The sequence below is a fragment of the Cyrtonyx montezumae genome, unplaced genomic scaffold (genome assembly GCF_038088225.1).
Source record: "Cyrtonyx montezumae isolate F1298 unplaced genomic scaffold, pur_monq_1.0 scaffold_0, whole genome shotgun sequence".
Lineage (NCBI taxonomy): Eukaryota > Metazoa > Chordata > Aves > Galliformes > Odontophoridae > Cyrtonyx > Cyrtonyx montezumae.
Genome location: NW_027071824.1, coordinates 34,238,944 through 34,253,683, shown reverse-complemented (window position 1 = coordinate 34,253,683; position 14,740 = coordinate 34,238,944). Strand labels below are relative to the sequence as shown.

The 14,740-nt window shown below is 35.6% G+C and overlaps 1 protein-coding gene across 1 annotated transcript in view; it reads right to left on the bottom strand.

Annotated features, from left to right (window-relative positions):
- Positions 1 to 14,740, bottom strand: part of MTHFD1L (methylenetetrahydrofolate dehydrogenase (NADP+ dependent) 1 like) — a 135,980-nt gene that overhangs the window by 82,452 nt on the left and 38,788 nt on the right. Inside the window, exons 14-18 of the mRNA XM_065732137.1 lie at positions 13,883 to 13,990; positions 12,979 to 13,053; positions 11,455 to 11,557; positions 9,598 to 9,674; positions 6,732 to 6,872 (exon numbers count right to left, since the gene is read on the bottom strand). Coding sequence (XP_065588209.1) covers positions 6,732 to 6,872; positions 9,598 to 9,674; positions 11,455 to 11,557; positions 12,979 to 13,053; positions 13,883 to 13,990 — 504 coding nt within the window. The remainder of the gene's footprint in view (positions 1 to 6,731; positions 6,873 to 9,597; positions 9,675 to 11,454; positions 11,558 to 12,978; positions 13,054 to 13,882; positions 13,991 to 14,740) is intronic.

Sequence of the window (14,740 nt, the reverse complement as noted above, 5' to 3'; positions counted from 1 at the left end):
GCATATCTAGAAACCACAAAACATATATTCCTATTTATTCCTAAATTATTTAGATTCTGATAAGAGAATTCATTTGCTTTCAAAAGAACTCAATCATGGACAGAAAAACAAAAATCAGCAGTTTTACAAGGATTAACTCAAACATTTGCCAGAGAACACAAAAAATGATTTTAATACATTACACTGAAAATAAACATTAAAGCCAAATAAAAATAAAAGCTGCCATAAAGTGTTTAAAATGAAGGTTGAAAACCATGGATCTGTTATCCAAGTAGCTTATTAGGAACCAAACAATAATGTTCAAAAAATAGTAACAAAAACAGTGTCTGTGCAAAAATACACTGTGTTAAAATCCTAATGATAGATAAATGAGAGACACTAAAGTACACCATCATTACATAAATATAGCAATTTATATGAATTAAAATTGTCCCTAAGTATCACACCTGAACACATACTTAACAAGAAACAAAGAACTATGTTTGGCCTTAAGTTAAAAATGAAAAGAAAGCAAAAGAATACAACTCATTTCTACTAAAGCACAGCAAGTCTTTCTTTAGACGTTTCTTTAGTTCAGGGAAAGATATTTTCCCCCCTATTTTTAAAGCCCCTACTATCTCCAAACTCCAACAGATTCCCAATGTTTTGCTATTTGTTTCTCATTACAACAATCTAGTCTTCCCTCTTCTGAATTGGAAAAGAAAAAAATTCTACTCCTTAACATATTAAATTATACATATTTTATTCCTAGTTCAAAAGACAAGCAAAATCCAGAGCATCGCCTTTCTGTGACAATTGGTGAGATGAATCCTGGTGCTAATCTCTACACAGGCTCAAATAAAAGTCGTTGAGTATATAGGTACAAAGAAAGGGAAAATACTTTAAAAAGAGTAACAAAATTATTGTTGCTTTTCATTCTCACAGGTTCTTTCATAGCTACAGGTTTTTTTAAACTACGTATTTTAGACAATGACTTTAAATACGTATAACACAACCCAACAGTGAAATATTTCAAAAGGGTTCACTTCACCAGTATTCTGTGAAACTTTCTGATGTTAGAACAAAACACAACTTCAATATTTTATCCATAAACATGTCTTCTTTCTGTGATCACAACTGACCTGCAACTGATGCCTTTGATATCAGCTAATTTAGTCTCAAAAATTTTTCTGAAGTGGACATATTTTAAATGTGTTTAATATAAAAGCTTCCTTTATAAAAGAAATTATTTAATTCATTTCTAAAATTTGAAGAACTTACAAAATAAAATAGTGAATTCCCAATTCCACCTCTAACAATATAAAACAACATGGAACAAATTCCATTAAAACCAAGCACTTAATCCTTCTTAATCAATTCGAAGTCAGCTGATATAGCTTTCCTCAGATCAGTGGCACAATTCTATCCCACCCCTACAAAATGAAGCTATGCTTATGCCTAGTTGCTAGCATCATTGTCTTGTAATGCCTAGGTGAGTTCTTCATGCTCTGCCTCATAGAAAACAGAAGCACATACATGCACTTGTCAGGTTACAGGCAATAGAAATATCTGAAGAAAAAAGTTGTTTAATTTTACTGTTTCTTCTTCTATCTCAGTTTTTCCCAATGTCACATAGCATAAGTTATTCATTTACCATCCGCCTTCATGCTAAAATAGAAACAGCTGCTGATACTTTCAGTTCACAATCGCACTGCGTAAATGGTGATTGTAATTGTAAAAGTGATTCAAATTTCAGAGGAAAAAATGCCAACAGAAAACTTTACATTAAGTCTACCAACTGGTCAATGGCAGGTTAACTACCTGCAGCTAGAGATCAGCCCTAATGCCCTTCTTGGGAAACCTGCTGGAGGATTGACAGGCATTAACTCATGCCAGCTGTAACACCTGATTAGAAGTTTCTGTCATCTGCTTCACGCTTGTCAAGACCACCGAGCTCATTATACAGAACATGAATGCAAACTACCCTGACTGGAAGGAAGACTTTGGGGGAGAAGACGATGACAACAACAAAAATGAATAAAAAAAAAGGGATACTTTTTTCTCCCCCTTCTTCTCCAAGTTAGTAATGATTGATAAATCATTACTTCCTTTGCTTTCTGATAGTTTTTCACCAATTTGGTAAAACAGGGAGGGGAAAAAATAAAAGAATCAAAACACTTCCTATTCATTTTCACTTTATCAAAAACTTCATTCCTACTAGACACGCATCTGGACGTAACTCATTGTATCATCGTGTTCCCTGCTGAAAACAAAACACAAAAAAAAAAGAGATGAAAAGATAATGCCCATCATATCTATATGTCTTGATGGTTTTAAATGTATTTTGCCTCAACAAAAAAAAAACAGCCTACATTTTCATATCTGTCTGCCATAACTCTATAAAATTCTTAATTCCCTCCTGTCCCCAGTCCTCCAAGCAGCTAGCAAACCATTGCCACAGCTCACTGGATGTGATTTGGAAAGATATTTGAGGAATCAGGTTCCCTTTTCCAATTCTGAGGAGGTAGGAAAATGTTTTTATAAAGGAGTGAGACACACACCAAATAAATATGTAAGGAGCCTAAAGATCATCATCCTTCTACTCATTCACTGTTAAGAAAAAGAAGTTGGACTCATTATAAAATGTAATATGGACACCAGCAACAGATGATAAAGAAGGCCACTGAAAGTAACTACTGAAAACTGAATAAGGCTTACACAGACTGAAAGGCAAAGAAACACTGCATTTCTTTACAGGAAAAATAAGTACATATAACCTCCTTTTGTTTGAAACTATAGTCTCTAATAAAATGATAATATTTTTTCTGCTGTATCAATTCTGTAAAAATCTGAACCTTAAGTTGTAAGCCAAGAAGGGCTGCAACTACTTGTGTCTAAAGTATGTACACACTGTTTCTGTTGAACCAGTGAACAAAATAGATTCACCTGACAGATCATTTATAAAAATAAATATGAACCTTTTCTTTTTTTGTCCCAGAATTATTGAAATCTAACAGCATGGTACAGAAAGCAAACTGAGAAGTGTTATTTAAAAAAATAGTAATATTTATTTAATATTTTTTATAGCTGCTGAAATACTAATCTAGGGCATACATACCCATTCAATTTCGCATAAAGATGTGGCATGTGTCCATCAAAAGTCTTCTATACTGTAAGAGCCAAAAACCAATTCAGCCTTCAAAATGCTGTACAATGAACACCACATTTTGGCAAAGACTTCTATACATTTCATTACAGAGGCCAGATATTTAATCCATTGCTCTGTGGAAGAAGTCTTCCCAGCACATGAAATATTCGATTTATCTTTTTTCTATTACCCCTAGCTGGCTGCTGCATCTGGTTTATATCTACCAATGTGTATTTTAGGTTTTACCATTGTATTAATATAAATATATTGAATATAAAGTCAAAATTAAGAGCAATTGTGTTTTTGCAAAGTATATTGCGTGTACTTCTGGAAACAAATCACAGAGAAGGGTTTAGTGGTTTTGGTTCAAACAGATTTCAGTGAACTAAGGACTACTGTCAAACCTTTAAACTTCAATAAATTCAACTTTGTCACACATATAAAAAGACAAACTCCAGAATTTATGTTTTTTAGTTGTAGGTAGGACTGACCAGCAGCTCTAAGTCACATTGTGCACTTCTCATGATAAAGATGTCATTAAAATTTGTTAAAACTACAAGCAGCCACAGTTCTTTGGGCTAAAATGTTCCATATCCAACCAGCTATGGTTGATTGAAGCTTTTATTCTTGATCTTGTTTTATGAAAACGTAAGCCAAAATGTTGACTGTTATCATTCAGGTGTCTCAAGATCTTTGCTTTCTGAGTTGTAAAGGCTTTTTTTTTTTTTTTTTGCCTCCTCTCTTCCTCTGAAGAAGAAAGAAAATTCAGGAGGAGAAAGGCTTAACTACAAACCTCTTATCACATCCTAAAATTTACTCAACATATTAAACTTCATAAAACCAAAGCTACAGCTCACAGATATTCACGCGTGAATGCTTAGTTCTGCTTCATCCAGTCTATAAGGGTTTGGCTGCAATACGCAGCGTGCTTACAGTTTAGGGTTTAGCAACTCTATGTTCTGCATCACTTCTTAGTCTGGACATCCACACCACAAGAAAAGATGCCTTTCCCTGATCCTAAAATAATCCTCTTCTAACATGTATGAGAAGGAGACAGAACCTAAACAGTCCAAAGCAACAGGAGACAAAAGCTGAGCTCGCAGAAGCAGTTACGTAGGCAGCACAAGCAGCAGGAGACAAGCCTGTATTGAGATTAAAAGTCTAGAAATTGAATACTTAGCTATTCAGACTGGTCACCACTAGGAATAAAGCTGAAATAAAGTTGAAGCACCACTCTACAGAACTGAAATTTATCCTCTATATGTGTATGACTTATGGTATCGCATGGTCTTCTATCATATATCTCATGCTACTGTTACCACAGGATTCAACTTTCTGCTGCACACTTTCACAAGTGCAATACAGTACAGTTATTCATAATCATGCTTCTCCTTGCACAAAGTATCCAATATTGAATTCGATAATTTGTCCTTTTAGAACATTTCTTGAAACCTAGTATCATGGCACCTTACTTCTTCACCAACATTAGTAACTGCAAAGAAATGAACACAACAGGACTAAACTTAGAAGTATTCACTAATTTGGGGTGCCCACTCTGAGACAACATATATTTCTCGTGATTCTGTTCTAAGTTTCTAACAGTTTTTCACCCTTTCCGTAGGTGTGAATTGTTTAGCTCCCAGGTATTGCACCACATTGAGGAACAGAAAACTTCCCAGGTACAAAAAGATTCAGAGAGACAGCATCATACACAAATTCTGTGAAAAACAAAATAATAAAATTCAGCACTCTGAAAAGGCACTTTTCTGCCTTAACTGTGAAACCTCGCTACTATTCTTCCTATAGTTTTCATCCTCACCTCTGCCATATTCTGCGAGTAAGGATGTAGGAGTTTCTCCAGTGTTACAATCTGCACTCAAATTGTCCCTGCTCATAGTACAAAGAGAACCTGAAGAAGAATGCAACAGCATAGCTGCAGATGGTACTAATACATATTCTTGACACTGTGGTGTTTTTCTTTTTTTTCAGGGTAATTCTTCCTTTGTATGATATAACACAATACAGAATAATTGCTATAAAGAAGTACTAGAAACACACGTTCAGCACAAGCAACACTATCAAACAACTGAAGCAGTAAGCATAGGAAGTTTACCTAGAAAATGACAAAGAAAACCAAAGTACTGAGACATTTTATTAAGCACAAATTTCATTTTATAGACCCAATGGAAACATTTTCAAGTTCTTTGTGCATTGTTCATAATTTCAGACCTAACCGCATATCCATTATAAGGGAATAAGTGTCCCCACTCTCTACCAGTTGAGTCCAAGTCATGCAATTGAAAAGGAAAAAAAAAACTGTCATAAAGAATATTAAGTGTAGTTCTTAATAAAGGATATCTCAAAAGTCATGACAGAAAAAAAATGTCTTAAAATGTGAATTTGTTGCATAAGTGGGAGTAGTTTTTGACTTTAATTTTAATAATGACCACACTTAGAAGTTTTCATATCTATACCTTAATTTCAACCTCAAGTCTATGAAAACTAGATATTATGGTTTCTATTGTTGTCATGAAGATATCCCTGGCTTGTAGATTTTCTGTCTTTGTTGTCAAGGTGCCTTTTGCTCATTCTCATTTTGCAGCACCTGAAGGGAGGCTACAGAAAAGCCGAGGGACTTTTTATTAGGGCAGTTAGTAACAGGATGAGGGGAAATGGCCTTAAACTAGTCGAGATATTAGGAATAAATTTTTTATTGTGAGGGTGGTGAAACACTGGAACAAGTTGTCCTAGGAGTCTATTGATGCCCCCTCCCTGGTAGCATTGAAGGAAAGGCTGGATGGAGCTTTGAGCAACCTTGTCTAGGTGTCCCAGCCTATAGCCAGGGGTTGGAACTAGATGATCTTTAAGGTCCCTTCCAACTCAAACCATTCTATGATTCTAAAATGCAGTAAGGCTTTTCCATTATAATGAACTTACTCCTGGCACAAACTTGGATCACAACGTGCAATTTTTGACTCCACAAGAACCAGCCATGGAGAAACAGGCATGCCTTTGAAACTGACTACTAACTTACAATCCAACTATAAGGGCTGGGATTTGACAAAAGAACGTATTAACCTCTTTCATAAGTGAAAGTAAAGAATGAATGAACAGTAACTACCAGAGTAAAGAGTATAGGTGAGGAGGAAAAAAGTGTCTTAATAATGTGAAGAGATGACACTGTCCCTAGCAGTATTAATTATTAAGGAAAAGTCTGCTTTCGTTCTGATCTAGTATCAAATATTCATGTGGTACCTATGACTGTAACACTGGAGCACCCTTCGTAAACACAGTAGCAAAGATTACTAGCTCTCTCTCTGATTCACTCAGTACCAAAACTTTGCCTTAAAAACTGCAGAAGCCTATCCAAGTAGGTCACGGAGAACAGACACATCAGAACCACATGTTACCTGAAGACTTGGAGAAAATTTCTACATCTTGTTTTCATTTCATTGCAAGCAAGTTTTGGCCCAGAAGATTTTTCTTCAATTTCTGACAGCACTGTCCAAAGCATAAAGCTTGGCATTCACCTGCCTTTTTAATGCCTCAAGAGGTGAAACAAACAAATCAGAGTTCATGCACAGTTACATAGCACTGAACATACCAAATCCTCTGCTGTTACTGGTTCTCCCTTCTTGTCATTAGCCACCACCATTTTCCCCAGTCTCTCCTTCATATCTTCTAGACTGGTGGTAAGTGCAAGAATGGCCATAATCTCACTTGCAACAGCAATATCAAACTGAGCCTGCAAAACAGTAATGAGAATCATGAGTCAAATCAAAGTCAGGTCAAATACTCAAGGGAAATCATTGGAAAGAGACTTGGGAAAGACAGAGTTAAAGTCAGAATTCAAACAAGTTCTGAATTGTAAACTACAGCTTTTGAGATTACTCAAGCTACAGTAGCAGCAAAACACTTTGTTTATACTTCTTCATTAATGTTCTCTGTTTCACTTCATTTACGGGACCAGTCATGCTGAGTGCTTAGCCTGTTGGCTCACATTAACCCAGCAGAAACTCCTTGAAGGACCAAGAATTTCTTTTACGGAGGGGGGAAAATAAATGAATGAATAAATAAATAAATAAAATAAGCAGTATCTGTAACAACTTACTTTTAGTAAATCCAAGGTCACATGCTGTCAGAATGTAAAGAGAAAAGAAAGGCATATTCTTATACCACGATACATTAATGAAATGGGGGTAAAAATGAGAACAATTTCTCCTTATGTGCCTGTCTTTAGTTTCTGTCATGATGATTACAGCCCAGTGCAATCTTATTGAGGTTGACTTCTATGTACTTGCATGCTCAGTAAAAACTCATGAGGACACAAGTATTTCCTGGACTAGGCAAAACCAGGGAGATGCACACAGCACAGAAAATAAGAAATCATGATGAAGCTGAGATTTTCATCACAGCAATTTTAAAGAAATAATAAAGTTGCAAAACAAATGCTCTGTATTCCTTGGCAGCAGTTCCACACAACAAAAAAAAGCCTGGATGCACAATTAAGTGTTGAGATGGCCTGGAAGCTACTGTCTTTCCTGAAGTTAAAAACACAACCCCTATAAGCCATTGCACAAATCTCAGACAGAAAATACACCTCAACAATCTATGCCTAATTCATATAGTAGAATATTATCTAATGTCATCAGGATGCTAATTGGGAGGCAATAATTAAATTTCAGTCATTGTTGCTGTATAAACCTGTAAGGCCATAAAAAGAATCCCAGGTAGACACTCGAAGAGTGACACAATATGTAATTGAAAAAACAGCCACAAAAGACTTTGCTATCAGATGCTATTTTAACTCTTAATAACCTTTACACACCTACGAAGTGCTGACAGAAGCCTTAGCTGTAAAGCCAGTTCTCTATTGAGGAAAGGATCCACCCACATGGATTCAATTGCAAGATCAAGGCCATCAGTCATGTAATAGTCCTTAGAAATCACAGCACCCCTCTTCATTAAAATGCATACTTTTGTGCCTGCTGTGCTCTGCCATTTTACACAGGTGTCATTGATTTTAAGAGTGCTAGAACATCACTCCAAATGTTTATAAAATGCATCTGTTAATCATGAAGTCCTGTTTTATCTGGATCTCTGGCTAGTCTCTGAAATGAATTTTCCTAACCGTTCCCTATTTCTTGAGTCAGTAAGACCATGTTAAAATATAAATGGATACGCACCAATCCAAAGCATCAAAATTGAATGCATTGAGGTCATTTTAGCCAAAACAGTACAGAAGCAACATTTGACAGCATACATCAACTGGTACTATATCAAAAAAACCCTCACATTTAATCAAGCAGCATAATTATGGAGGTAAAATGCCACATGCTAAGAATGGCAGAGTGAAACAAATCTAAACACGTGAAACCATCTCAAGTGTACCAAAGTACTGCCCTAGCCCATTAGCAGAGACAAGTCTTAGCTAATACCGAGCTTCCTGTAAGTTATAGACAGAAAAGTTTCTATCATATGTGCTCAAAACCAAAAGGAATAAGCATTTCCCTGCAATTTCTCTCTCTGGTCTGTCTGAACAGAAACATTAGCACTATTTTTTTTTTGTCTTTATTTAGGCACAAAGCTCAGTGAAGGTCTAAAATTACAAAGAACTTCATTATCCAGATTATTAGATTACAACAATCATAATCAAATTAGCAGCAGTTTCAAATAATTGCAATGACTTTGTTCAACCTGGCAGAGCTTTTTCACATTGCATTGTTTCACATCTGAATTTGCTCAAGCCAGACCACGAATACTTGTTAGACAGTGTCAGTAAAATCTGGCTTTCAAATTATCAGAAAGTCTTCAAAAAACTTCCAGAAGCTCTCATGTGGTAACATAGGTTAGCTCTTCACACCACTGAAAAGAACATGTTATCATTTTCAGAATGGCACCTTCAAGACAACATATTAAAATTAAGCACATGCTTAAAGTTCTTACATTTTTACATCTCCAAGCTGAAACACATGACAGGAAAATGAAAACTTCAATAGAAGGTTACTGGTAATTTTCAGACGTCACCATTCGGACCAGTAACACACAATGCTCCCTCCTCTCCTCCAAGGTTTTTTTAAACACTAAATTTAAACGTAAATTAGATTGCATACATGCTACAAGGGACTTGCAAATAAAAATTAAAAACAGAGAAAAAATGGTACAGATTAACCTTATAAAGGCAAAGGTAAATGTACCTTTTATATTCATAAGAAGACAAGGTTGAACCACTAAGAATCTTTTTCAAGTTCTTTCGACCCTTTGTACATATTGTACATTGATTCCTGTTTCTGAAACTTCAGTTACTCGTTAATACAATAAGATTCACTGCAAGAATCCTATACAACATCAACAGATGTTAGCACTGCAATTCAAAGAGACATGTTTAAATAATTAGAGGGTAGCAAACATCTCTCAGACTCTGAAGCAAAGCCTGTCCAGGATGCAATGTATTAGCTACTTTTACATACCTGACGGACAAATCCTTTTTCTGTATTTGCCTGGCCAACTGTTATCTTGCGTAAGAATCTGTCATTTGTATCCACAACTGAAATAAGAGAATAGCAAAACATATTAACAAGGACTTGGGGATACATGCATTATATCCAGGCATGCATATTGTTATGCATGTAAGATTTGGTCACTTGAAAAGCACTGCTTAACCAAACAACCATGCTTCTGCATGTCAGTGTTGGCAGTGACTTGGTTTCTGCCTTCTACTTGATACCGTTAGAAAACAGGTTGAAATAACTAAAATACAATTTCTCTGAACAATATTTTCAGCTAACAGATACTCAACATTCTCCTGCACTTAATACTTTATGTATGAAAAATCTCCCTTTGTAGCTATAATGCATCTCAGTCCTACTCAAATCATTTGCTCGTTTGTTGACTTGTAAAGAATTGATTTTAGACCACTTAACCTTGTTCTATTTCTCTTTTAAAGGACAATTACGTTGTCACATTGGTTCCGACAGACAAGTTACTTTATTGCACATCACAGTAACTTCACATTCAGCTGCACAGTTTTCAAAGAAAGGCTTTTTCAATTGCCAGAACAATCACGTGCTGTTTAGCACAACTTCAGTTTTAGACAACTGTCTTTCTAAACTGGAAGCACGTTAAGTATTGCAGGGCATATCCAAAAAATCCCATGAAATTGCTAACTTCACTAACAATCACTGCAATCCAAGTTCTGCACTGACAATATGCAACTTAGTAGGTACCAAAATGAAGGAGTGAGAATCATCAAAAAGCACTCATCTGCTGAGAATTTATCAGGATGTTTCTTAGGAATAAACAATAGGAAGATGTTTCTGTTAGAAAAAGAAGAGTCTGAACTCCAAGACCTTTCATTCCCAGGAAAGGCAATCCCTACAGAATACAAAATCCCTGTAGAATACAAAAACAGACCCTCACTCTTACAGGTTCCTTAGCCCTACAGATGTTTCAGTCTGTACCAGCCCTAAAAGAAAGGGTAGAAGGTACATTTAATGCAGACTACAGTTAGAATTGCTCAAGTCATTCATCTAGTAGATGCAGATCAAAATCCTCTTCATTTCAAGGCTGAGAACAAAGTATATCCAGAGAGGCTGTCTGTAGAGAAGATCAGAGACATCTCCTTCCTCTTTTCCTACTGTTTTTGGAGAATATCAGATTTGTTTGTCCAGTAAAAGACAATATAATTACAGAAGAGGGACTTTGAATCTCATTTGTACACAAGTTTCAATTCAGCATTGTGAGTGGGCTCGGAGAAAAGCAAGATTTCAGCCATTTACTCTTACTGGGCATTTCTCATGGAGCTTTCATAACTACCATATGTTCCTTCCTCCCACTACATGGTACTTAGGACCCTAATTTCCTCAGGAATTCCATTTAAGGGGTGATAAAACACAGATTAGGTTAGTTACCTTTGGTTTCTATCTACATATTCTCAAATTCTACAGTACTAACAGAAACGGCAGAATAGAACATATAAAAAACATACAACCATATGAATCCAAAAATCATTATAGGCACAACTGAGAAAGATAAGATACGTGAAATGCACTGAAAACAGTTTTAACATGTTTTAGGATGTGAGAAAGACAAGGGACATATCTGAACTGTCACAATCTATCCTTCAGAATATTAGGAAGTCTCTAGAATTACTGTACGTACTTAACCAAGTCATAGAGCAATACGCTGCTTCCAGATTTGTTATGTACCTCCATTTCTCTCTTGCAAATAAGCTGTTCTTAGATTCACAGAGCAGTTAGCTCTGATTCAGGTAGAACGATGCAAATGGTACAACAGCCAAACTGAAGTGCAGCTTTCTGGTTACATACCTCTTTGCCATGTTATGGTAGAAGGGTCAATATCAAGGCGCACAAATCTAACGATCTCCTCTTCTGTTAAAGTCTCAGGATCAGTCTTATTTATCCCCAGTCTCTACAGAAGAAGAAATTAAGGAAAAGCAAATAAATGGCTATTTTCTTCAAATGGTACAGCTGTTCTGGCTTACTGCACCCACATTATGCAAACACTTGTGAAAGAAGCAAGTCAGAATCAACCCTGTCTTAAAAAAAAAAAAAAGCAGATAAGAAGGCATCTAAGTAAAACAGGAACACTGTTGATGAATAAATGAAATTTAAAAAGGAGAAATATTCACAGACAAGTAAATGAGAGATCTCATTCTGAGACAGGAGAAACTCTCAATGTAAACCTAAGAGAAAATTCAAACTTACCAGTCACTAATAAAACAGATGATTAACTGTTTGCTCTAGTTCGTGAAAATCTTTGACAGACCCATTCATGTGTCATCTTGCATGAATCATCTTAGAATGAAATAAAATATTCTGCTTGGGTAGCCCGTAAACTCTGTGATATACCACAAATGTGCCAATAAACCTTGACTTTTATAGATTCAGGATTTCAACAACACAAACTGTTCTTGGGGGAAGGGGAGTTTCTTTGTTGAATCTACGTACAGATGAATCAGAAAATTCTGTTTCAGAACTGCAGTTTTCAAAAAATTTTCTCAGGCAGTAGAAAGCATTCCTCAGCGAATTAATCAGGCAGCACAAAAGTATTTTTAAACAAGAGAAGCTGGTATTACCTTTATCCTCCTTTTCACCCCCTAATTCCAAGTACAGCTCTGCATGCACTTGGCAGCTACCCATTGCCATCCAGTGGCTCTGAAACAACACCAAGCAGGACTCAAAAGCCAACAACAAAAAAGGAAATAGACACAGAAGATTGAAGTTGTTCTTGAAGTTTGTGTTTAAGGGGTTCATATTTTTTTTCCTTAACACTAGTGTTGATTGTACTGTTGGCTACTTATCTGAATGACGGCTTGAAAACTGGATATATTATTCATACATGAACTGGAAAGGAAGTTCTTATGGAAGCACAGTGGGATGCAAAAATATGCTACGCACACAAATATACTTCAGTCCCTCAGGAAGAACACTGTCCAATAGTCATCAATAAAATCCCATCATATATGCTACAATAACCTTTCAAAATCACAAAATACTGCAGCATTAGAAAATCTGAGCTTTCAAATATGACTTTACCATAATAGGAAAAGTATTTTAAAATTCTAGTCATAAGGAAAGACACTGCACTTGAAAAACATTATTGGTTTATTTCAGGAGAAAACAGCAAAAATGCTAGTTATGACAATAATATCAGACCCAGACCCTATTACTTTAAAGAGGATGCTTTTTTGAAAGAGCCTGGACTTAATAAACTCATGAGAGTTTCATGCAAACTTGGCCCCTCATGTCAAATAATTTTGGAAAAATTGCATAACAGAATCCTTCATAAAGAGATACCATAATTGAAAAGGGACAACATTAACAACTTACTCTTAGACGGGCAAGCTGAATAGAAGAAAATCCTCTCACACCATTAACTACTGGAACCAGCCTATTATACAAAGCCTAGAAAAAAAAATACAAAGAAAAGAATAAGTTTTTAAAATAAGAGGCTCCTCTTTTTCTTTTATTCAGATTAGTTTCAGTATGAATTTCTCAATGACACAAGCTGTGAACTTCTGACTTAAAAGGAGTTCTGAGAAGGTAGTGGGCTTTTAAACAACACCTATGATCTAATAGTCTAAATTCAGTTATCAAAATCACCATGTTTCTATGTCTCATAAGAAAAATATGTATTATTTTTGAAACTGGGAATCCTTTAAAAGTCAAACAAAGGGCCAAATTACTCAAATTGTAACTGTTCTTTGCAAATTGGCCCAAACAATATCGCTCAGCTGTAAAAAAAAAAAAAAAGGCTATTTCTTCATTTTCTCCATTTAAATACTCAGGTTAGCTTTTGTTTTAATATCACAGAAAGACTCAGTAGAGATTAGAGGATATAGTTTATTTTTTTTTAATACATCTTCTTCATTGAATATATCACACAACTTCATAACAGAAGGGTAATTTTTAACTTTGAAAGAATAGACAAATTATTAGAAAAAGATTTGTAGAGAAAGAAAACATCTCTCATTATGTTCTTTAGTGCAGTCTGAAATAGCTGACAAGACTCTGGGCGTAAGATTCTTATCTTCAGACTCTCTTACAATATATGTTTGCCAGAAAAAATATATTCTAAAAGCATTATTTCCCAGTAGAATACAGAATGGTTTCAGCCATTGTTTCCATTCACACAGTGAAAATATAAAAAGACAGTCAACTTAATTTGAAACACAGTTTATGAAAAAAAATGAAAAGAAAAAATGTCACATGTTGATTAGAAAGCAATTCTCACCTTATCAGACTGAGTGCTCTCATGCAAGATCCGAGCATCAATAGCAGCAGCCAGCAAATTATTTGCAGCAGTTATAGCGTGAATATCTCCAGTCAAATGAAGATTGAACTGAATAGTGAAAATTACAAATTTGTTTTAATAAATAGATCAAGTTAAAAGCCTTTTATCTCAAATTTTTTTTAACAAAAAAATACTACCATATCCTTTAGGTTGCAGCTCACATTAGTCTCCTACGAAGGGTTTGTTTTCATCTGAGTACTTGGTCAGCTACCCTCAGCTTAGTCAAACAAAGCTGCATGTCTTTATTCTTTCCTAAATGATCCACGAATGGAAAACCCGGGGCTACAGTTCTTCTCCACTGATATAAACTCAGTTTTTTACCAGTGCATGAGTTTGACCTGGATCAGATGTGCAGATTTTTTGCCAAATTCCCAAGAGAAAATGGTGTCTACTGGCTTTCTGATTTCATGCCAGCCTTCCACAAGCCACAGAAGAAGAGGCAACAAAAAACAGATTAGGCACAAAATTTGTTGATACAAAGGCTATCCAACAAAGTTGTGGGGAAAAATCTGAAATAGGCCACTTAGATTAGATCAGAACTTGCCTTACATAAGCATTTTATTTTTTATATCTGTATCTGACACAACAATATGGAAGGTCAGTTTTAATTGCACTGTAGTAGTACTTACAGCTAAGAGGCACCACCAACAGCTGACACCAGCACTTGACTGTGATTGTACTCTAGTGCAAAAGGTTTCTAAATGCTGCATGAGTGTTCTGAAGCAGCTGTGCACTTTCACTACGGCACTTCATCAGCTTGGAATTCTCTTTCCTCAGAACCACACACTGTGTCAGGTT